We start from the raw sequence: 25,651 nt of genomic DNA, 5'->3' as shown, positions 1-25,651 counted from the left end.
CGAGCAAGGACAACTTTAGGAAGGTACAAATCGGTTTTATCATCTCTCTTTACCAAAATCCCCCGTTGGAGAGGCGACGACGGATGGCAGTTATCACGAAGAACCGCTTGGCGCCTTCTTTAACAAGACCTTTTCCTCCTTTGCCACGACCAGTCATTGGTGCTTATTAGGTAGAATAGTGGACCACCTTCCTACTACTGCTATCAGTCGGAAGCATTGATGCATGGAAATATTTCTGATCGATTGGTGATAAAATTATTGAAATTGGTCCTGGGGCAGCTGAGTTATTAATGATCAAAATCTTTCATAATTTTGTTACATGTTCCATTTTCAGTTTTCACAAAGTGTACCCCCATATAGAAATCACAGACGTAGTCCTACGTCAAAAAAAATTATCACTTCTGGCTGAAAATCTATCTGAACTAAAATAAAAGGATGAGCCAGGAAAAACACCATCAAACCATCTTTGTCACATTTCTTAACTCCATCATATCCTTGTTCGAACCGCATATGCTATGGAAAATGGTCATCACTGAAAGGCATATTCCTCACGATCGTTTTTCATCCAATAGTTTATTGTTCAGTTTTCCATAAATTTTGAAACATTCATTAATATCATCTATCGCAATAAATATAGTCATCTATATTCATTCTCATCGTATTCACTATAATCTTCTCGCTTGTTAGTATAATTTCACAGTTTACAGATTTAAGTCCTTTTGTTTTTTCGTGTTTAAATTTATATTCTTTCAATCAGTGCCACTCGGCGACGACGACGACGGTGACAAAGGGGTCCCAGAAGTTCTAGATAGACGACATTTTTTTATCTCGAAAATATTCATTTAACGTCAATCCATCGTTGCTACACACTATTTAGAATCAGTTTTGGTACTAATGCTTGGGTTAGTTTCTATTGAATAAGACAACTTGTACGTGAGTGTGGGTGGAAGGGTGGTGATTGTGATTGTTCTCTCTTGATATAGGGTAGTTTGTTTTCATTTAGAATAAGGTAAAAAAGGTACCTGTAAAATTCCTCAGTTAAATGTAGACCCTCCCCTCTCTTAAACCCAGCTTTGTGATGTGACGACTAATCACTTGGTTCCTAATGAATATTATTTAGTTAATTCCCTTCTGCATCTATCTATTAACCAACTGGTCGTCTGTTTGTAAGATCTCTATAGTGTAAATATCGAAACATAGGGTTAGTATAATAAATTATTTGGTATGTGGTTTACGCTCTTGATTCGCCATTCGTCCATTGATCGTACCGGGGTTGGCGGGCAATGGAAAGTAACATAGACATTTTAACAATTTCAAGAGCGACCGAAAACAACGCTATCTAAACGCTTTGTGATGCTTCTCTCTGCTTACAAATCTACACCAGTAAGTTATAACAGATATAAAGCTAAATCACTAGATCTTTGCACCCGAACCCGTGTTCTCCAGCCGTCGCGATTCGCCAAGGAAACGAGAAATCAACTCAGCTCGACTCTCACTTCCCAGGAGCGAATCCTCAGGCCGTCACGGACTTTTTGGAAGGCTGATGATCCTGGAATTCTACGTAACCGGATTCATCACTGAGGTCCGAATCGGAATCCGTTGCCTGTAGGTGGTTAATTAGTTCCTTATTGACGGCGGCTACCGTGGATTTGAGGCGACGCACTGAGGGAGCACTGGAAGATGTTGAGGGTTTCGCTGAAGATGGCGTGGGCGATGTTGTGAGCGAGTCCATCGGGTCCTCGGAGAGTGATTCTTCCTCGTGGACGATGGAACTTGAGGAGACCGGAAGGAGGAAGCTCGTCTTCACACCAGGAGCCGGGAATGTAATGCTGCGCTTGAAAATGGACGTGTCGTGGTGGTGTTTGCCGAGAGGAGTCTTTTCGCCAATCGGTTCGTGGATGACTGGATGTTCGGCGAGTTGCTCAAAGCTTCGAACCCGTTCAAGAACGGAGCAAGGTTTGATGAGAATGGCCGCAGTGGATTCATCAGTATTGGTGGTAACTGTACTGGAGGTCTCACAGCCGCTGGAGATGGAACCTTCATCGCTGTCCGAGTTGCCGGATATTTTATTCGCTACGCAAAGCAACGACGGCGGAGCAGTATCATCGTCGCCGCAGGGTGCCTCGCCAGAAGTATAGCTGTTTGCAGATTTGACCGTGCTGCGAAGTATTTCAAGGACGTCGTTCTTGTTGAAGAACACGTCGTCTTCAGTATCTTCGTGGTCTTCGGTATCCTCGCCGTAGTTATCCAAATCATCCAAGCTTAGTGCTAACCGTGCATCTTCTAACCGTCTTCCGGTTTCGGCTTCGTCTTCTCGCTGACTGCTGCTCAGATCGTGCATGCTGGCCGTCACTTTGGGACTCAGTTTCATGTCCAGATACGATATAAGCTCCGACGACAGAGGCTCTTTGGAATTATAATTGTAGTTCATGAGGAATGTTTCGAAGTCGTCTTCGGACGAATCAGAGTGGTGAACCGCTTTCACTACGGTTTGACTATCTCCCGTAAGTTCTTCGCTTTCAGCCAAGTGCTCATCTTCCTCCTCCTGCTTGATTGTATCCAAGATCGAATCCACTGACTTATTCATGGGGTTTTCCTGCACGACATTTTCATTCTTCAACGGTACTTTGGCTTCAACGGCTTTGGGTGATTTGAACGAGTTTCTCAGCCGGGATCTCCGAATCGAGTGCCCCCTCCGGCATCTTCGCCTACCCAGCGTGGTTGATGGGAACAATGAATCCTCCTTGCAGCACGCTCGGATATCATCGCCTTGACTCTTGCTCACCGGCTTACTCGCTCCAGCCGATTCGTCTTCTTCTTCGTCCTCTTCGGCGATCATTTCCTCGATTGCCATTAGCTTCGGAGCCGATTTGGACCGTTCCAGCGGGGGTCGATAGTTGTTGGCACCGACACTGAGCATGATCTTCCGCCGCGGCATGCTCGGGTTGTCGTACACGCTGTTGGCCAAGCTGAGCCGGGCATTTTGCCGGTTCAGCTTGTCCCGCTTAAACTCCTGCAGGGCTTTGGCTAGGTTTTCCTGGAATAGAATGTATGGTTTAGTGAATTACCCGCTGACTGTGATAAAACCCCGCATGAACCTACCTTCAGCGTGGTGCTGATTTCCTTAGCAACCGACTCTTTGGAACAGATGACCGCATGGCAGCGGAACTCGTGCTTCAGCTTTCGACCCTCGTGCCTGTAGATCCAGCAGAAGACCCGTGGGTAGTTCTTTGGCGCCGTACAGTAGGTTATCCGGTGGGACCAGTACTCCGTGAGGCCGTGCTGCCGGGTGGTGGCTTTCAGTCCCGAAGGGCACAGGCACAGCTTCATCAGCACGTCCGGTTTGCTGTTCTGGGTGTAGTTCCTCCACAGCGTGGCCAGCGGTTTTTCCACGCAACCTTCACCTGCAAAAACAAAGCAAAACAAAACAAAACCAATTGTAATGAGATCTGTTTGCATAATAATCAAAGCTGCAGCTATTTCGATGCAGGAGATGAGAAGACAAATTACATCAATGAATGTACATCGTCGTCGGTTATGTCACTCGAAGGCTATTTAGGATGCAGAAAAGGTGCCTCTCTCTATATCTATTTCGTTGAGTTGATTTTACTTCAATTTCAACCCTCGATTGTGTTGTTTTACTTTGCTGAGTTTCCTTAAATCTTCACCGCCCCCTCATCCACTGATTTTTCAAATTACCCATTCGCCATCGTCCTGGTCTTCATTATTGTATCCGTGATCAGTGAGAGCACCACCACCGCGTGCGTAATCAATCGATCAAACATGAAGCAGTCAGACACCTATCCATCGTCGCCGTCGCGTCGTCGTCATTCAACATCGCGGCGCGACTTTTCAATTTTATTTTCTTTGCATTCCATGAGCAAAATTGCCTACTATTGCCTGCGGCGACTTTTACTACTACTGGGGCAGCATGCAAAGAGCAAAGACATTAGGCCAACCGATTACCTAATGATCCAGTTGCCGTGTTTTGGCTAGCCAGATGAATTTATTTTCCTTTTTGATTGCGCTCCCTATTTGTACTCTAAGAGTGGAGGCCCCTCCGCAGGCTGGGGTTAGAAGGTGGGATGGGGGATCCGTGTTTCGAATCGTTGTGGTTCATCAACAATATAGGATAAACGTCATCTTCGTCAGTTCGATTTTGGCAACAAGCTTAAAAATATGCACATTAGGGTGCTACATTTTGTAAAAACATATTTCACTGTTACTTTTTCGATGGGACGCATAAGCTTTTATATACAATGCATATGATCGTCGAGTTTGCGTATCAAAAGATGATACGTCCCTTCGAAAAAGTATGCGAGATTTGCAATCTTATAGACCACCCAGTTTGATTTATAACCTAAAAAAATATGAGCCTGTGCAAAAATGGTTAATATTGATGAGGGTTTAAAGGTCACGCAAATAGTACCCGGTAAGAAAAAGTATCCAACGGCCAATTTACTTTTACCTACTTTTGACTAGTTTGTCTCCTTTTCTCCTTCTAATGTTGTCACAAACGGAGAAGTAAAACTACCCAACAGGGGTAGTAAATAGTGGGAACCCAACGTTGAGAATAATCATATTTACCTATTGTTGGGTACAACTAACTTACTTTTGGATTGAAAGCTAGTGGAAAAATCCATACAAATTGCACACAAGTAAGTGAAAATTACTTTGACCCGCTTTACCTACTTTTGGGTTCCTGCACTATAGTGCCAAGATGAGTGAAAAGGACTTATTTTTTGGTACTTTTTTCTAACCGTGTATGAATTTTGTATGGGGATTCCCGAGCAAGAACCAATAACTAATAGATTACATATCCCGAGCAGGAACGAATATCTCCATACCTTAAATTGGTATGGATGAGCCTGACATACCAAAAAATAATAAAAATTTTTTGGTTCCCACAATACCATTCCAATACCAAATTATGATAATGCAATACCACACAGGTATTCTTTTGGTATCCAAATATTTCGGCAATTTGGTATCCTATAGGATTTCGGCAATTAAAAAAAAAATCAAAATCGACCGCATTACGAAAAGAGGTCAGGTTTTGACCACATATAACTCTGTCAATAGCAGATGGATTTTAATCCAAAACAAGCCAAACGATTGAGAATTTATCTACCAATCTGCTAAGCTGAACACTTTATTAATTTTCAATAGGTCAGTATTGAAAAATACACAAATGTCCAACTGTTGCAATGGTGATCAAAATTATCACCGATTGCCTGCAAAAAGCGCTTTCCCTATCATAGATTTAAAAATCGAATTCGATCTTGTCTCACTGAACGGTGCTCATTCAATCACCGTGTGTGGTTATGTCTGGTCGTCGGTGTCCGCAGCAGCAGTGCTTTGGGCGTGTGGTGTTGAACATTGTTCTCCAGTACACAACGAAAGACAGCCTGCAAGCAGCGAACTGCAGAGCCCACATGAGCATCCATAGAAGGAGGAAGAAGCCGCACCGCTATGGATCCAAATCAGTTTCCTCGTGAGTAGCTGTGGGTCATTAGACTGGCCCACATTTATATGGGAGAAAATTTTTATCATTTTTTTCAACGGACCAACCCCCATATTGGTGCCATTAGGTGAGAAAACCACTCTCTGAAAATTTCAGCTCATTCGGATGTAACACGAGCTGGCGCTTTTTGCTTAAAGTTTATATGAGGATATTGGTTGAAATGTATGGAGAAATAACATCCCTTCACTCATTCGTGCATAAAACTGGTTCAGGGGAATGAAACTACGGTAAAACGTGGCATTCTTATTAGATTACGACACGACTGTACCGCCGCTACGGGATCACAATTGATCAGATCGCCCTAGATGGTCTTGAAACTGCTGCAGTGGATCCTAAAATTGTGCTGGAAACCATTGCCGTGGATAATTAGACAGAATTGCTGCTTGGGAAACAGGAAACGCTTCTTTGGAATTAGGATAAAGTGGTACATACAAATTCTCGCAATTACCAAATACCACATGAACATGTCAAGTAACCATGGTTTCTAAAGTGAAAAAGCAAAAAAATGTCGAATTTATATGATTGATCGCGATTGGAAAAATTTGAGTAAGAAATTTCTCCAATCAATATTCGTTTTTTTTATTATCTATTGAATAAACCAAAATTTTCGTGCGTTTTGTGCACGTAAATGCTTAATTTTGTCATCAGAAAACAAGGCTTTTCCGTGATGGAAAAAGTAGTTTCCCTAGCACAGTCGCCGAATATTGATACCAAGCACTGAGCATGCCAGACGGTACCAATCTTTATGCCTTTTGGTGCAAAGTTTTAAGCCCCTCCTATTAAGAGCATTTTGCAAAAAAAAAACCTTTCCGAATTCTCTTGATAGAAGGGGCTTACAATTTGCATCCAAAAGTATAAACGTAGTTACCGTCCGGTAGGCTCAGATTCTGTGATTGATGTGTTTTCCCTAATAGGGAAAACGGCTCTAATGTTGGCCTATGGATCTAAGATTGGACCCATCGCTAAAAATCAGCTATTTATCAATTTTATCTGGATGAACGCGTCATTGGGATGGTACTAATGGATATTTTTGGTCGCCATTGAAAATCTAGTCGATTACTGAATGTAAGTATGGGCCCAAATTAGGGGCATTTATGCCGACATTATGTCTATTTCCCCTACGTATTTCATTTCCGCACCGCTATCATTTCCAAAACCATCGGGGAAAAATGTCCACAGTATTGTTCTTAACTAGCTTCCAAGCTTCCAACCCATCGGTCCTTTTTAGGACCACAAATGGCTAATAAAAGAGTAAACTAAAGAGTAAGAGCTTGAATCCGAGACATCGTCCAGGATTGGCTTATACTACATGAACATCGACAGAGCACTTCAAAAACAGAACTCTCAAATTGCTTCCGAATTTCCACCTATCGAAATGTTTCACTGATAACGAGTTAAGAAATCAATTTAATATTTACTATACTTTTGCTGTGACATCATAACTACCTTTCGTAATCCTACGTCAAATCTACGGTCGTGTCTTGGATACAACCTCTTACTTTTTGGTATTATTTTTTGGTATTTTACCTCTTATGTCAGGCTCATCCACACCAATGTAAGGCATCGAGATATTCGTTCCTGCTCGGTTTATGTCATGCTGATCAATATCAAATTTTGGTATCAGGTCAGAATTAGGTATTCATTAGTTATTTTCTCCTGCTCGGGATGAATGTAACAATGAAGAATGAAACTTTATTTTGGTATGCTTGTGGTACAAAACCTTGATTTGATATTATTTAGTTATCGAAGTATTTTGTAAAATATCAAATTGTGAGGCATAGAATGGTTGCACTGTATGGAACAGTATATTTGAGTGGTTTTCAGCAACACTGTCTGAGCCCAGCACTATCAACTGTGGCGAACGGGAGCGACTGCGATGCCGCCGGCGCCGCTGCTGCTCTCGCATTATGCGCCTGATTCGTAGTCAGTCGGTTGAAGCGGTAAGTGCGTTGTGTGTTTGCTGAGTGATTCTCCCGTCTCATATAAATAGATCAGTGCACGGTCCCTAACCTCACTTTTTGCTCCCTATCATTTTGCTTCTGAGTAAAAGAGATAGCAACGAATGGGAGCCAAAACAAACCACCCAAAACTGTCAAAACTTACGGGTGAGAGAAGAGTGCGGCAAATCTTCGTGAACTGATCAATTAGTTTTCACAATGGCGTCCGTGGTAGGCTTGCTTCCGCGTGTGCGGAAGCAAATAATTACAGTTTTAAGATGCATTATTCGGGAGAATCGCTCAGCACGTAGATTGAAAAAGTAAAAGTGAAGTGAAGAGAAAGAAATGTTATTAGAATAGTGGTAGTGTGTAAAAAAAATTAAAAACCGGATTGACTGAGGTATTTGATTATTATTTTTTGGTGTCCGGTTGCCATCACCGTGCCATTTGTATTTTCGGGTATCAGATGTTGCTATTATGGATTTTCGTACATTTGAATGTATATGAAGCTAAATTAATTTAATATACTTGTGTGGGTCGGGATGACCACCATTTTGCGTTGCTGTTCGTGTATTGGAATGTACACGGTGTTGACTGATAGAGTAAGGAAAGCTCATCAAGTTACTTGTTTGGGTAGGTCCAGATGACCAGCATTCTGATTTGTTTAACGTGTATCGGGATGAACATGAACATAATGGATGGAGCTAAACATGCTCATTATAATTTAATTGATCTGTGTGCGTCGGGATGACCACCATTTTGTGTTGCTTGCCGTGTATCGGGATGAATACGGAGCTGGCTGATGGAGTGCAGAAAGCTCGTTGACTGTTTTTGGTGGGTCGAGAAGACCTTCGGATGCAAAAGGAGTGTCATTAATTTTGGATAGACACCGTGAAAGTACAAAGAGGGTGCTGACACGAGCAGATGGTTGGGCTCTAAGGCTTAGCCCTTATAATTATGTGGTGGAATTTGTGAATGGTCGAGATAACATTGCGGATCCTTCATCGCGGTTGTATGTAGGTGAAGATCAACCCTTTGACGAGAATTCAAGACAGTGGGAGATTGCCAGGTTGGAAACAAATAAGGTAGGATTCTTGACGGAGGAAGAGATTAAAGAAACAACGTCTGCTGATGAAACTCTTGGCGCGGTGTCTCGAGCGCTGGAATCAGATGAATGGCCTCTGCAACTGCGAAGGTTCAAGTTAGTGAAGGATGATCTCAGTTATAAAAATGGCATTCTTATGAAAAGTGGGTGCGCTGTCATTCCGGAGAAATTACGCCAGAAAACGTTGGAAATCGCCCATGAAGGACATCCATTGAGTGCGAAACTAAAGAGTATATTAAGGGAACGTGTCTGGTGGCCTGGAATGCCTAGTAATGCAGACAACTGGGTCAGGTCTTGCAGACTATGTGCAGCCAATGGAAGACCAGAGAAATCAACTCCAATGCAACGTACTTTGGTTCCTAAAACGGTTTGGGAAACTATTGCAGTTGACTTTTGCGGTCCATTTTTGAAGTGTGGGGGAATATATGTATTAGGTGTAGTGGATTATCGATCAAGATACATAATAGCTCGTGCAGTGAAATCAACTAGTTTCGAGAACACCAAGAAGGTACTGGATGAAATCTTCAACAAAGAGGGATTACCTGATGCTGTTAAAAGTGATAACGGACCTCCTTTCAATGGGGAAGAGTACAGAAGCTACTGCAATTCGAGAGGAATCAAGCCTATTTTTTCAACTCCACTATTTCCTCAGCAAAATGGTTTGGCAGAAAACTGTATGAAATTGATAAACAAGGCAATGACAGCTGCTATATCCTCTGGAATGAACTATGTTGTGGAACTACAATCAGCAGTCCAGGCTCATAACGCCGCAGCTCATTGCACAACGAAAGTTCCTCCTGAAGAAGTGATGTTTGGTAGGAAAATAAGGCGCGGACTGCCATTGCTTAGCAGGGGTAAGGTGAATCACGATGATGTTTTGTTGGAGGAAAGGGATTGGAACGCGAAGTCAGTTGGAAAGGAGCGTGAGGATGCCAGACGATGTGCCAGAGAATGTCGGGTTAAACCACGAGATGAAGTAATAGTGGAGCGTCATGTACGTGCAAAGGGTGATACTAGGTTTGGATTGAAGAGGTAATGTCTTCTGTATCTTTACATTTGTTTTGCATGTACTATTTTTTGTTTTTTTGTGTGTTTAGTCTGATATTCCATTCAATAATATTTTAATAGGTTCACGGTGCTTGAAGAAAGAAATGGATCTTTTTTGTTAACTGACGATGAGGGAAAATCCGTAAAGCGCCACGTATCAAAAACAAAGAAAGTTCATAAATGGAGGAGTCCCGGGAGAAGTTCAGTTGCCAAATCGTTCACTGATGAAGGCAATTTATCAGAAGAGAACTTGGCTGATCAAGATGGTGATCAATGTGATGGTTTATTAAACAAACGCTTCTCTAGAGATAGGAAACCACCGTCCTATTTAGATGATTATGTACGGTCGGTACAGGAAGGCAATGATTAATACTATTGTGACTTTACTGGAATTGACAAGACCAATGAAAGGTTCTTCAAAATGAGGATTTGTTTTTTTCTCGACATAGAAAGAGCATGAGCGGTTTTTAACATTTGGTGATTAAAGTTTTTTGTTTTCTCTCATTTTTTGTTTTTTTTTTGTTTTTTTCTTGTGAGGAGAAGTGAGATGTGAGGCATAGAATGGTTGCACTGTATGGAACAGTATATTTGAGTGGTTTTCAGCAACATTTTCTGAGCACAGCACTATCAACTGTGGCGAACGGGAGCGACTGCGATGCCGCCGCTGCTGCTCTCGCATTATGCGCCTGATTCGTAGTCAGTCGGTTGAAGCGGTAAGTGCGTTGTGTGTTTGCTGAGTGATTCTCCCGTCTCATATAAATTAGTTTTCACACAAATAAATACCAAAATATCTAAACCTGATCATTCAGTTTTTCGAAAATAACACTTAAAAGAGTTTTTGGATTGGTATTTGAATACCTTTTAAATAACAAATTGTGATATTCTGGCATCAAAACAAGCGTTTGTTATCCGACAGCATCATGACATAAGAGTTAAAATATCAAATAATAATACAAAAAAATTACATGCAAAATATTTTGTAAATAACAAAATTTGATATTTGGATACCAAAATAATTCCTATGTGGTATTGTTTTGGTATTGCATTTGAATAATTTGGCATTGGAATGGTATTGTGGAAACATTTGTTTGGTATTATTTTTAGGTATTTTCCTCTTATGCTAGGCTCATCCATACCAATTTAAGGTATTTAGATATTCGTTACTGCTCGGGTTATGCTTTACCTTCAAACGGGTTGACTACCCTACCCGAGCAGGAAAAAATAACTTATTAATACCAAATTCAGGTATGAATATAGCATAACTGGCAACCTAAATATGGTATAAGTGAGGCTGACATAAGAGGTAAAATACCCAAAATAATACCTCAAAAATATTCTACGAACTAATAAATAATTTAGTTATTGCAATAACAAACGGATAACATACGCTTTTTTAGATACCAGAATACCATAGTTTGTTATTTCGAAGGTCAGAAGCTTAGTCTGTATGTTGTGTTTCTGGAATTCACCAATGAAAGGTGACTATCGTACCGTCACATAAAGTATCAAAATTTACTTGCAGTCAACTTGATTTCTGCATTCAATAACGCTTACCACGCATCATCAATAAAGCTTCCCATTATTCACTGAATTTGTGAACGATCCTAAACTGCCGTACGCCGGCCAGTCAATTCTAGGCCAAGGTTAGAAACAATTAAGATTTTTCAAGCAATGCAAGTCTCCCCTTCATCACACGTTCATGTCACGTTCCAACGGTGATGGATTCTCAAAATCATGCCGTAGAATGATTGACGAAGCATAATTTGAATGTAAGAATGATTGAGTGAAAACCGGTTCCCGGGGCCAACTTTTCCACGTTGAAGGCATCAGCCAATAACGAACGCATCGTCTTGATGAGAGGTGATTTGCTGGAAAGATTGAAGCAAAAGGATGCTGATCTCCATCCAAAGAAGCGATCGGGCGAATAAGGCACACACGGACGGCTCCGAACATCCGACCGATTCGGCTGGGCTTGGTCCGAACTGGCGGCGCCTCTGCTCTCACTCTCTCACGCACCCATCTTCGAGCAAGTCGTCGTAGTTAATGGGCCCAAATTGGAACATAATGATGCGGCTCTGGCCGGGGTGCACTTTACCGCACTTGATGGCGGGATGATGAGATGTGTTTTGTTTTATTGGATTTTATCACTTCTTGAGCAGGTCTATTTTTAGAGCGCTTTCAATTGTTTCAATTGCTTCGCATGATTGAGCAGGGTGGGCGAGTCGGCCATGGTGGTGCAGGAATGATTCAATTTCGGCAGTAGGCTATCTAGGTGACGGTGCCCAAATTTGCCCCTTTCGAAACGAATGGGTTGACACAAACTGGGATTCTAAGGATTTGTCTCGAGGTCTGAACTGCACCTGGTATTTTAGCCATTGTCTGCACTGTATGCAGTCATCAGTTTCTTCGAGTGCTATGCCTCCTTCGGCGTACGACCCTTGCAGGTGCTTCACCTTCTACGAGAAAAACACGAGAGGCACGCACGGGCTTTTAAAAAGCGAGAAAAAGTACGAGTAGTCTTATTACTACAATGCACCTGGGTGGTTGTGTTGCGGTAATTACGATTGTTTTCAAATCAAACTCTGCTCGAAGCGGCAGAAGCTCACTGAACCCGAACTCGGTTAATGAAAAGTTCGCACTTTTGCCTCGCTTCTACGAGTTGTTAATTTGATAAAAGGCGAAAGTGAGGAAAAATTTTCCGGATAATGACCGGTAGTGCTCCGAGAGTGGCGACGTGTAGTAGGTGGCTATTGGATTTATGGCACGCACACACGCGCGGGGATTGTGCCGTGAGAGGAAATAATGTGCCATATAATAAGCGGAGGCTGTTGGGATAATTATTACGAGCCGTGTAGTTTCTCTGTTTTCAATTCCAGCGTCCGGAATTTTATGGAAGGTCAATAAATTTGATTTTTCTCTTCGTTTTTCAACACGAGCTTAACAACCTCACCAAAGCAAATAATTGCATCATCATCATTAGGTCAAATATTTATTGACAGCCTTGCGATCAGCTTCCAATATTTACGGGTGCCAAATGATTTCAAAGAGATGTTGTTTTTGCACGCTCCTGTGCCGATAGAAGCACGTTTTGTGTTTGTAATTATAAATCAATATTTAATCCCGTGTCCCGATGGAGGTACAATGGGTGATAATGTTGTTATTTCGAAGAATATTTGTATCCCCATTTCAAACGCTACACTCTTTCTTCTTCCTCCGTTGATTCAGGCATGATTTTGTCGTCAAAATACACAGAAAAAAATTACTTTTATTTATATTGTGTATTTGTTTGATCATTAGAATTCTTGGAATAGCTCAGCAATTGCGCAGCTTTTGTTTTTTAATATTGCCAGATTTAAAACAGGTGGAGAGGACGTGTTTTTTATAGGCTTTTAAAGGCAAAAGTGTTATAATGGTTTTGATGAAACACCAGGACCTCGATTATTCAGCAGAACAGCAACCGGTAACATTCCAGATAAATGGTATCAGTTTAATTTTTAAATCTCTAACAAAGACAGAGACCTCCAAGAAAAAAAACGAATCGTACAACTTTTATGTAATTCCAGCTAAATTGGTCTATATAAGGCTTCTCATAAAAATTAGAGCTTCATCCGACTTTGCACGAAAGGTTTTTCAATAATCTCCCGGAAGTTTAATCACTCTTTCTTCGGAAATGTACTCCAATATTCTACGAAATTTGAATTAAATCACATAACATATGTGGACACGATCATCAAAAATCGACACCATTTCAGTGATTTGAAGTCACGATCTGTCAGATTGATTATACCATGAGAATCATTATTATAACTAGTTCGTTTATTTACTAGGCTCAGTCATGTGTGACACTTTGCGAAGCCAAAAATCCGTAATTTTTGAATTACCATTTTTAACAGCAGTAAATGGGTACCAATTACTCGTGGCGGGCTCGAGATTCATGAGTTACAATTTTGATTGGAAGGAGCTGGGTAGGAAACAGGTTTCTGAAACCTCCTTCAGATACTACTCTCGAACGGTTGATCAAATGCTGGCTGGGCAGGGCCAAGTAGCACAGAAACAAGTGGATAACAAGACTGGGACACAATGGCTGGAAAATGTTTGGAAAGGAGGGGATGGTCACATCAAACTCTAACATCAGACAAACATGCCATGAGAATCATGCAATACAATACAATGAGAAAGGGAATCAAGGGGTAGTTAATTATATTAAAATAATTCGAATTTGGTTTCTCAGCACTTCTGAACTCATGTATTTGTATAACCGTAACTATTTATGTACTTTATCTATAATTATATAATTATAAACATATTCATCTTTCATCTTATACTATCGTTTGCATTAAAAAACAATTTTATGCAATTTTTTATGCAATGAGCTACCACCTAACGACTAACACTAAAACATAATTTTAAGCTGCCATATCGTGACTGTTTACAGCTCAATTTTGAAAGCGTTGCGTATTGTTTTTTTTTCTGTAGTTATGGGCAAAAAAGTGGAGAAACTCCTCGTGAATACTAGTTCATTTCTTCTAGCTCTAAATTTTCAAGAATATTTTTTTCAATTTTCTTTTTCTGTTATAAACATAGAGAAATATATTTGCATACCATTTTTTTAAATTTTTTCTAATATTTTGGAATCAATTGCATCAAACTTTGAATTCATTTCATTTCGAAGAAGTACAAATATGACCGTGCGAGTTTGGAGTTCGATGGCATACATTTTAAAGTACAGAGAGAAGCAGAAACATTTTGCAACACGTGCCCCGGTTTATATAGAACTACCATGGCGAAAAGTGTTTTGAGCTGACCTCGCATCGTTCCATTCACAAGAATTTCGCAAGAAGGTTGACAAATGAAATCGAGCGCTTATCAATATCAATAACAACCAAGGTTTCAACCTTCCCTAGGTGTCTCAACTGCGTCCAATTGAAAATGTCTGCTCAAATGACAACAAAGACTTTACTTTGTGGAAAAAAAACGAGGAAAGATGGAGCAAAGGAGGTGCTCAAAACGATCCTGACAAACTTTGTTTTGACCACTATGGGTAAAGTCCTAGACTGGGACTCTCAGCTTGCTGTCTCAAAGTTACCAACCCAACAAACAATTTTAGCTGCAGATTAGCTTATACAGCCAAAATTTGCCTTATGCAGCTAATTTTTGCCTGTATAAGCTAAGCTGCAGCTAAAATTGTTTGTTGGGAAGTTTTCAATCATAAATAAGCGCTATTTACAAGCAAATGTAATCGTCTAATTCTATTCCACGTAATATTTTTTCAAGTTTTTTTTAATTTGTCTCCTTTTCGAATGCTAAAGTTATATACTTTTTTTTTCTCCTCTGTTCGGGACATAAAACTACTGCGACCAGTAATTTGATCTATTGAGCAGTTCCACACAGATTCGCAAATCGTTTCGGATCGACCTTTTACGATTATGATGAAACTTTGCACAGTTGTTTGTTATTGCCCAACATGCCATTTTACATATTTGGTTCCCTAGTTTTGCACACGACTAACACTTGAAAAGGGCTTATGCAAAAATGATATGCATCAATAGAAAAATATAAATCTCGTGAACGATTTGTTTGATCGAGATGGTGTCTTTAAAGAAGTTGCGGACAAATATTGTGCCTTCAAAAAAAAAATACGCTGCAAAAAATTGTAATTTTTTTTTTACCAAAAAAAATCAAAATTCTAAAAAAAAATTAAAATTTCTCAAATTGCATTTATTTTTTTTAATTATTTTTTAATATTTATTTTGTAGTTTAGATAAAGTAATACCTACTGACACTGTGCATTTTCTGGGCAAATCATAATTTAAAAAAGTTATGAATTATTGAAAAAATAAGTGACTCATGCGTATGATTAAAAAACTGTGAACAGCAAAGTTTAAGGAAATTAATTTTAACCTACGAGTATCTCATAAATAACAACTTTGGGCAATTTAAGCAATATGAGCTTTTTTGTTGTAAATTGGATGTGTTTTAATATTAACACTATTTTAAAGATATTCGATAACTGTAGGTGGTATTTTGGAAAATACTTATTTTTTCAATAGTTCTTAACTTTTTTATTTATGATTTACCCAGCAAATGCACAAAGTCAGCAGGTTATACTTTATCTAAACTATAAAATAAATATCAAAAACATAATTTAAAAAAAATATGCAATTTGAGTATTTTTTTTTATAATTTTGATTTTTTTTTGTAAATAACAAAATAATTTTTTACAGTGTATATTTTTTCTTGAAAGGTTAAATACTTGTCCGCAACTTCACCGAAGACAGCATCTCGATCAAACAAATCGTTCGCGAGATATATGTTTTTCTATTGATACGTATCATTTTTGCATAAGCCTTAGTCGTGTTAGTCGTGTTAGTCGTGTACAAAACTAGGGAACCAAATATGTAAATGACATGTTGGACAATACCAATCAACTGTGCAAAGTTTCAACATAATCGTAGAAGGTCGATCAAAAAATTTAAAAAAAAAATCGTTATTTGAAATGGAACTGCTGTATTGTAGTATTTCCCGTGTCCTTAGTTTAGTGCATGTCGTATTACTTCATCACTATTGAGAAATGATGAAGTATTCGGTTTTGATACAGTTGTCATTCTTGCCTTGATCGCAAGGAATCGATTCAAATTGAAAGGTCCCGCTATTTATACCCTTCGGAGTGTTGGAGCATCCTCCAAAGGCACGCCCCTTTGTCAGTCAAAATTGGATTCCTTAGCAACAAAAACAAGCAATGACACCGATAGTGACCATACATCAGAACCCTAGTCTTAACCACTTCAAACTAGGGAACAACGAATAGAAGATTAGGAATCACATAGGTGAAGACTGACTAACTCATTTACTCCTTGTTTCAAGATCATCCTCGGTCCAGGCAACCCGAGGACTTATCACTATCAGCAAGGCATAAAAAGTAACAAGGACTAAGATGTGTTCCTTTGATTACTGAAAAATCCTGTTCCCCTAGTTTGAAGTAGTCAATACTAGGAATTGGTGGTAGATCTTACATCCCGTAACGTATCGCGAAAAAGTGATCTACCCACGTTACGAGGCAAAGTTATACATAGTTATTCCAATACCATAGACAAAATGTAAGTTTAGGTGTATTCAACGTAATCTTCGAATTGCTTGCATTCAGTTATCGTAATTTCCGTAATTAATCCAATCAGGTCGAAGAAACGAAGAAATATTGCATCTGTAAATAGGAAATATTACTGGTAAACAACGCCCTTCTGACCGACTTGAAAATAAGGTTTGTATTCACAATAATTCGGACACATCAAAATTTAAGTAAAACGAAAATTTTGCATTATACTTCAATAAATCAGTACATTTCAGATTCATGGGATAAGATTTTAAGTCAAAACATAGTTATTCGGTATTTGCATAAAATTTTCGAACTTTGCGCAAAACTCCATCCAGGGTTTACACAGACTTCTCAAATACATTTGTGGCGTCTTTGTCCAAATTTGTTGGAAGTGTTTGATATCTTTGATTCCTTGTTTCTTTTCAAATCTCTCGATTGAACGTAGCTCTGGACAATTTGACGAATTTGTGGTTTTTGGTACAATATACACTTGATTTGCTTCGTACCACTCCATCATAGTTTTAGCATAATGGTATGATGCCAAATCGGGCCAGGGTTTTCTTAGTGACTTTTGATGAAGGGTAGGAATCGTGATTTTGCTGTCAAATTCTGTTTGTCGTTGCAGTTCCAAATTGTTTTTACTTTATACGACTTCAGCCCCAAACGCTGTTTTGAGTTTTGGACAAAACCAGGTGACATTCCTATTTTACGAGCCACCGTTTGAACAGAGGGATTTGGGTTTTCCTTCATTATCCCCTTCACCTTTTGGTCCATGACAGGATCAGCACGTCCAATGTTTTTATCACTTCCTCTCGGCCGTCAAACGTTCCGAAAATGCTTTGAGCACTTGTTTTTCATTCGTCGCCATCTTGAACACTAAACACCAAACATAGTCTTTTTCATCAATGACTCCCAGCTATACCTTAGCGAAATTGTTCACTCCTACGTGCAATATTTAAGAACTTACAGTGATTTGAAGGTGTCCGGATTAATATGGACGCATACCTTAATACATAATTTTCTTCAAAACGCTTAGTATTCCTCCAAAACCTTAAAGGAATTGATCCTTTAGCTACTGTTGAGTTCTGATCATGAATTTCTTAAAAATATTCTACAGAAATCTCACTTTCAGTTTCCATTAAATATTCTTATGAATTGCATATGGGAATGCACTAATCGTTCGATAACTGAAAAGGTTTTATTAATATTTTCAAAATTCCAGATTATCGCAGACCAGTGCGCAAAACATTCAGGCTCAATGAGTAATTTTCATATGAATATGAACAGCCATCCGCCTCATCATTCACATCATTCGTGAGAGTCTGAATGATTGGGAAGTAAACTAGCCACTGACAGCCGGGCACTCAGTCAGTAGCTCAGTCAGCACGTTTATTCTTCCGTGTTTCAATCCTTGTTTTGAATGACTGGCCGTACATTTTCTATGGAAAAATGCCTCAATTACATGCTGTGTGAGCGAAGGCAAGCACACCGCACAGTCGCCTATTCGTGAGTGACTGAATGTTTTTGTTTGCTCTTCCATTGCCTCGTCCTTTACCGTTTCGTACATACTGACTGGATAGAGCAATGATTTGAATTGAACAGCACACTCAGCCTAAGCAGTCAATAATTTTACGCTCTGTCGCAGACCTAGGCGAATAAGAGAAGTGCCACAGTCGGAAGAAGTGTTAGTTTGTTGACTTAAATGAACCATGCCCATTTTGTTATGGCAAGTTTGCTATAAGAAATGCTCCTCGTGTTTATTAGCAAAATTCACATCAAAGATTGATTAATTGCGTAGGAAATCAGTTGGGCACGGCATTTGTGACCAGCATACACCATCCGGTCGTATGAAACAGGTAAAAAACTGTCAAAATCCACAGATAAAAAATTTAGTTTTGAATTTCTGTATGGCAAAATAGTGAACTTTTCGTTATTATAAACGGCAAAGAACTCACCAACACTGGGAGACCGTGAGCTCCTGCCCACCTGTCATTTCCCATCTCGGTCGCAGACAAAGGTTGGACCCTGTAAAAATTTGATCATTCATCAATTTAATATTTACAGTTGAGTAGTTCCAAACAAAATAGCTCTCTTCAATTTGTATGAAACTTTGCATAATTGATTGGCATGGGCTATGATTACCATTTTTGTTACAATTCGGCCATTTTGACACATGTATAATTTTCAAAATAACGCCTTTGAAAAAGTTCAAACAATCGTAACACAAAACCGGCATTTCTGATCGAAATAACTTCTGAGACAAAGTTGAAAAACAATAATGCATTTTTGTAAAAAAAAAAAATAAACAAAACTGCTTTTTTATTTGAGGTTAAAATACAAACAAAAATATAGAACCCATATAGGGGAAATGTATGTAATTTCGGCCTAAGTGTCCCTAATTTGGGCCCATACATAAATTCAGCAATCAACTCAATTTTCAATAGCAACCAAAAATGTCCATTAGTACCGTCCCAATGACGCGTTCATCTAGATTAAATTGATAAATAGCAGATTTTTAGCGATGGGCCCAATCTTAGATCCATAAGCTAACATTAGAGCCAACATTTGTTTTTTTTTTTCAAAAAAAGCTGATGAAAATTATTTTTTTATAAATATTTAAAACCATGAACACTTGAGAACTAACAAAAATCGTAGAAACAGAACTTTTGGTAAAACTATGAACTGATTACGCTTTTTTGTTTATTTTTTTTCCCGAAAAATGAGTTCCTAAGTACAAATTACATGAAAACCGTTTTAACATAAATTCCAAAAATTTGGTAAAAAAAATGTTGTTCTACGATTTTTGTCAATTTTTCAGGGTTCAAAATTTTAAACATTCGAAAAGATTGCATTCTTTGGGAGCTTTTCGTTAATTTTTTTTTTTAAATCGGACGCATAAATGTTGATATACAGTGAATTTTCTACTTAACGGCGCCGGCGGTGTAGTGGTAAGCGTGATTACCTCTCACCCCATCAGGCCTGAGTTCAATCCCAGTCGGCGCCGCCGGGATGTTCTGAGGCATAACATCTCTGATCACGCCTTCCTTCGGATGGAAAGTAAAGCCGTTTGTCCCCGGTTCATGAGTTGATGGGTCGATAGGTAGGGTCCAGGTGTGGGAGCTGCCTTCCTGACACGTCGGTAGCATTGGTGCTCAGCACGGAAAACAAGATCGACGGAAAAAACAAACCAAAGAAAAAAAAAAAAAAGTGAATTTTCTACAACTCTATTTTGGAGAGCCCATCGAGTTATAGAGTAACAATCCTAAACCTCTATCACAGTGGTCATGAAATTTATTTTCACTATGATTCTATATTGCTATGTTTTTTAAATTAAAACATGCCATTTTGAAAATTTTGCCGAATTTTTGCAAAACAATTATGCAAGGTTTCATTCAAATCGGAAAAGGTCGATTCAAACATTAAATTTTTGTTCTAATTATTTTGCCTGGAACTGCTCAACGGTAAACATTAATTTGCTGGCTAATCAATTTTTCACAGGGCCAAGATTAGTGATTACTGCATTCCAATTTAATTCCTAAGAAAATTTGAAATGAGATTTCTGAAAAATATTTTTAGTGATTTCTGAGTAGAATTCAACAGTTCTCACAAAGAACAATTCCATTGATGATTTGAAGGTTTAGTGTTTTAACGAAAATTATGTATGACCATAGTGAGTCTGAGACCCAAGATGTATATTTCAGCTGAATTTAAAGAAATTATTGAATAAATTCAAAATAAATCCTTTGCAAACACCTAAGAACTATTTGGGAAGTACCCTCAGAGCATCCATCGAATTCTTCTAATATTTTTTTTTCAGGAATTATAGTCAAAAAAGGATTGAAATTGATCAAAAATTTGAAATTCCCCTTAAAAGTAACCTATGATTCTCCTCACAATTCCTAATCCACATACCTTGGCATTCCCTAAAATACCCGTAGAATCATGCTTCGATCTCCCGTTGAATGTCTCCTCACAATTCACTTGAAGTGCTATGAGAATTGAAGCATAATAATGATTCACGCACTTGCTTAATAAGTATGCATAAATAATCTTTTGAATTTTCTTCTCACCTTAGAATTCTCCAAAAAATAGAATGAATGATCTTCTCGTTTGAATTCTCCTCAGAACTACCTATAAATTCTTCTCAAATCGACTGAGCATTTCCAGGAATTGAAAGATCATCAGAATTACTTTGGAATCATTCCATAGATTTCGCTTGCAGTTCTTCTCGTATCTAAAATGGCATCACAGTCGGAGCTCTTTAAGAATACTTCTCACAATTCCTTAGGAATTATCCTTTAATTATCATCATGTTCGCATTGAAATTCGTTAAAAAAAAATCATGGAGATTTTCCAGGAACTTTAAAAATATTCCTAGAATTAATAATTCGGTATTTGTGTTCAAATGTGGGACCTTGAAACAATTATAAGGTCCAATTTCTTCGTTCCAGAATTTAGAAAGTTTCTTTATGTTTGGATTATTATTTTCTTAAGGTTAAGGATTTTGAAAATTTCCAAAACCCCTTTAAAATTTGCGTGTTTTACAATCTGACGAATTTTACTGGTGATATTGAAATTTATATTAAATTTCACAGTTTTGAAAATTCCTTCAAAAGCTTCGAGCGTCTAGTACATCGAAACAAATAATTCTAGTAAGTAGGGTGGAGCGCTACTTCGTCGTAATCGCCTATTTCCGTTCTATCGATCAGAAAAGATCAATAATATCAATGATTTCACCGTGCACAAATCAATAATAGGTTTGTTCCTATGCGTTAGTTCATTAGCTACAACATAAATCTTATTAGAGCGCATTGTATGAATATTTAAGCTCATTGTTCTCAAAACAAAAGAAGCGCTCCTAGCGAATCCCCTTTTTCTACGTTTATCCGTAGGATGAAGAAAATCTAATCTAAAGAAATGAAACTCGTATGACGAATTTAGAATCAAGAAGCAGTTTTGGATTTTAAACAAAATCTCAACCATTTGTAACTCTTTATCAATTCCAACGGTACGTATGGAAAGGAGAATACATATAAAGGTCATCTCTGGCAGAAATATTCAATTTTTTGTTCAAACCCGATCAAAAAAGAGAGGTAATACGCGTGTTGTGTTTATTAGGACGGAAATTCAATCAAAAACCCTATATATTGGATCCGTATTTTTTATTTTGTCATTAGCCTGTAATGTAATTGAATGGGAATTACGATACTAAATTATTTAAAGTTTAACAATCTTTTACTGTGTACCTACACAGATTTACTGTCCTGCTCGTGTTTTTAAAAGTCAGAGGGGTGGAGTGACGGACAAGCGTCTAGAACGAGCGTTTTCTTAATATGCTTCATAATTCAAATGGTCGGTATTAGAACCTCCAAAAATCTGACGAGAGCCTTGATCATTCTGGAGGGGGGCAGGCACCCTAGTCACCCCCATTACCTACGTCAATGCGGTCAAAGTGCACACCATGCAAATGTTTGCCCGGCACTCCGCTCCTCGGACAGAGCAGTAAATCTGAGTAGCTAAGCAGTAAAAGAGCATCTTTCCAAGGTTTAAGGAGCATTTCATCGTTTTAATATTGCAAAAACAATTTTCTCTTATTTAAAACCTTACCCCACGCTTTCCAACTTAAAAAGAAGTGGAAAATACAAGTGAAGATTTTTTTACGATTTCGTTGAAGACTTTTTCTCAAAACACCTGGCATCCTTGCATGAAAGTTCCTTTTGACTTCCCCCGGAAGCCTCTTCTGACTTTTCCCGGAACTTTCTTCCGAATCCTGAGTTTTTTTTTAGTAAATTTATGGCTCAAACGAATAGACTTTACAAAGCCAAGTTATCTTTTGCATTTTAAATTCCTAATCTTAATCTTAAATGTAGAGTTACAGGAATTGAACCGAATTCTCGCGGTTGTCTCGTGGTTAGCGCAGGTTTACAATTTTAAGGAAAGTTTCTTCCAACTTCCTCCGAAAATGTATGTCACCTCGCCCTACTTCTATCTATCTTCATTCAGTTTGTACCACTTTCCCTGAATATTTCTTCCGGCTTCTCTGGAAAGGTTCACCTGATTTTCACCTAGCAAGCAAGTTGCTCTGATTTCTGACTTCGGAAGAAAGTTGCTCAAACTTCCCTCGAATGTTTCTTCCAACTTTCATCGGAAATTGTTTCCAACTTTCTTTGAATGTGTCGTCCGACTTCCCTGGATTTTGTAAACCTATTTTCCTAGAAGGCATCAACCTATTGTCTGACTTCATCGTATTATCTGCTGAAAAATCGGTATAAATGGCAACCGTTTGAACTTGGTCCACCATGCGATAGGATGTGAGACAGCAATTTTATGGTGGTGCATGGACCTGACATGATGTCATGGCTAACTCAAAATAATGCTTGCCCTGAGAAAATAGCGGTTTTATTAAGGCATGTTCAAAAACTATTCCACGGTAGTTGATGACATCTCATTTGGATACGGCGGTAATATGCTTTTCGAAAATCTTCACAACTAAAGGAAGGTGAGTTGACAATAGTCACCTCTTGTGCGGTGACTCTCCAATTGATTTGCACGGAGATTCATCTCACGTCTCGCAGAATAAGCCTGAATATGGGTTCAGAGTACCAGACGAAACTCCTTACACAATACAATTAGAAACTAGTTTGCTGACGGCATGCATCGTAGAAGGCTTAAAAATTGCGATGAATATATAATTTATGTGAGCACTCTATCAAACATTGTGTGCTTTTTTATGGTAGTTGCCATAAGCTAACGAAGGCCACGCACATCTTCTCATGAACAGTGAAAATGAGTATCCATCTATAATTTCCGTTGGATATTTACCTAAGATATAAACACCTTTCAAGGTACCTACTTGAATACAGGTGCTGTTTATCAGTGATGATTTTGGAAGCAGATTTGAACACAAATACTTATTGTTATTGCTGAATACTAGATATTAGTCATCACACCGAATTATAACAGAAAAACAGACTTATAAACATAATCGAATAATTTATGTTTGGCCTTAGTTGCAAAATACAATTACCTAAAACTTTGAGCATTTGGAATCCAACTAATTCCACGCACTTATTCTTCTTATTCTTCTTCTTCTTCTTCTTCTTCATCACATTTCAAAAAACTCCAGCTAATAGAAGATTTCAGTGAAGTCCTGTGAATATTCAAGTGAATCAAGATTGATTCTGAAATATTTTGGTTACATTATTCATATTCGACATATTCAGGATGGAGCTTAAAATATGAATCCATAAACTAGATTTATTGGGGGGCGACCCCGGCATAGTGGTTACCATCCATACCTCTTACACCAAAGTCACGACTTCAAATCTCACAGGTCACGAATGACACTAATAGCGGTAAGCTCCATCGAGGATAATACGCGATTTCATCCGGATTTTGGGAAATCTGGATTAAATCCTTATCCTCGATTCGGTAAGCACCAAGAGAGGAATAAACTATAAAAGCACGCATCCATTCTCTCTCGTATTGTAGAGAGTGTCTATGTGTTAGTGCATTCGCGAAAGAGCTGTCAATCAACTGATAGTTCTGGAGTGCATTTTGTGAATAGGTCGTATGTAACAAATGTAAACAAATTGACATCTTAATGCTACCAGACAATACTCTGCTTACTCTTCCTAAAGGCAACATTTAGGCCCGCTACCTCATTTCTGTTTCATTTTCGCATCAAAATCGAAAATCTATCGCAACGAAAATAGAAACAATTTTGTGTTGCCCAAAACAAAACACCTAATACCTCGTTTCTCTAATTGAAAAATACCTGGGAATGTCTTTACATGGTCGTGGGGATCAAAAGAGAAAGTCGACGAAGAGAATCAGTCAATATTACTTAACTGTGGTCCAGGTACGGTAGGTACGGTGGTCCTGGCGTCGGTAGCACTGCACAGTGGTACAGAATGCAGATTTAGGTGGAATGATATGTTTTGAGCCTGAAATTGAAACTTTAGACTAAAAGTCTCTTCTACAAAGTTGTTCCTTATAGTTAGGCCCTCATTTTTATGACAATGAATTCTAAGGTGGTTCCTATTATCATTTAAATCAAAAATCTAACTTTTTTGTTTGAATAAATTAAGGTATACATTCTTCGGCAAAGTTATAGCTGAGCTAATTTCAAGCAACTTTGTTGAAAATAACTTTTTTGTATCTCTTAAATTGGCCGATTTAGAGCTATTTTCTTGAATTGAGTTAGGGTGGCTCTTAAAAAACAGGGTTTTAGCTATATTTTTCTTATATCGAATTTCTCAGCAATGGTGTCTTCAAATAACTTTTAGATCTTAAGAAGGCGCAAATTTTTGCTCCACAAAGCTTGTCAATATCTTTCGCCGATCAAGAGTTATTGACGTTTGTATACTAAAAATATGCACTCTTCCAATGTTAATATCTCTGCATTCTGGACCACTGTGCACTGGTACGGAAAACAAATCAAGGAAAAAGATTACCGGCTGCAAACCACAAATGTACTTCACTTCACTTCTGGACTGATCCAGAAGCAAACATCGGCCTAGGTCTGCCGGTCTAGGAACTTCTCTCAGCTACAATGCAAAGCGTCGCAGATTCTTCCTCACAATTCTCTTGGTTAATAAAGGGATCCTGGGGATTGCTTGCATTCTTAAGCTTCCGTAAAGATCAGAATTTTCCAGGACATTCAGAGAACTTTTTAAAAGTTAAGAGTTGCTTCGAAGGGTTCAAAAGCTTTAACAAAGTTCATTGACCCCCTCGGAAGTTTAAGAAACTTACAAGAAGTCCAAAAATGTTTAAACTTCTCTGATATTACGAAAACTTTTCACGAAAGTTCTTGAAAGTTCTTTAATTTTTTATGATAAACTTCGTTCTCTGCCCCCTGTTTTGGGGATCCTCTTAGCTCAAAAGGCGCACAAATATCTAAGACGTGATTTGAATTGTTGGGCAGTTCTAGATTTACGGAATAA

General features: G+C 38.6%; 1 protein-coding gene across 2 annotated transcripts in view; it reads right to left on the bottom strand.

The window, feature by feature from the left end:
- Nucleotides 1-554: 554 nt before the first annotated feature.
- LOC135708320 (uncharacterized) overlaps nucleotides 555-25,651 on the bottom strand; it is a 501,509-nt gene continuing 476,412 nt past the window's right edge. For both annotated transcript variants that reach the window (XM_065230335.1, XM_065230323.1), the window contains exons 4-5: nucleotides 3,103-3,404; nucleotides 555-3,037 (exon numbers count right to left, since the gene is read on the bottom strand). In XM_065230335.1, the coding sequence (XP_065086407.1) occupies nucleotides 1,514-3,037; nucleotides 3,103-3,404 (1,826 nt within the window). In that variant the 3' untranslated portion in view covers nucleotides 555-1,513. The remainder of the gene's footprint in view (nucleotides 3,038-3,102; nucleotides 3,405-25,651) is intronic.

The sequence above is a fragment of the Ochlerotatus camptorhynchus genome, unplaced genomic scaffold, assembly GCF_037179485.1.
Source record: "Ochlerotatus camptorhynchus isolate MF236.1 unplaced genomic scaffold, CSIRO-AGI_Acam_v1.1 ptg000027l, whole genome shotgun sequence".
In the NCBI taxonomy this organism is placed as follows: Eukaryota; Metazoa; Arthropoda; class Insecta; order Diptera; family Culicidae; genus Ochlerotatus; species Ochlerotatus camptorhynchus.
The sequence above is the reverse complement of the archived record's forward strand: the minus strand, read 5'-3'. Positions and strand labels throughout refer to the sequence as shown.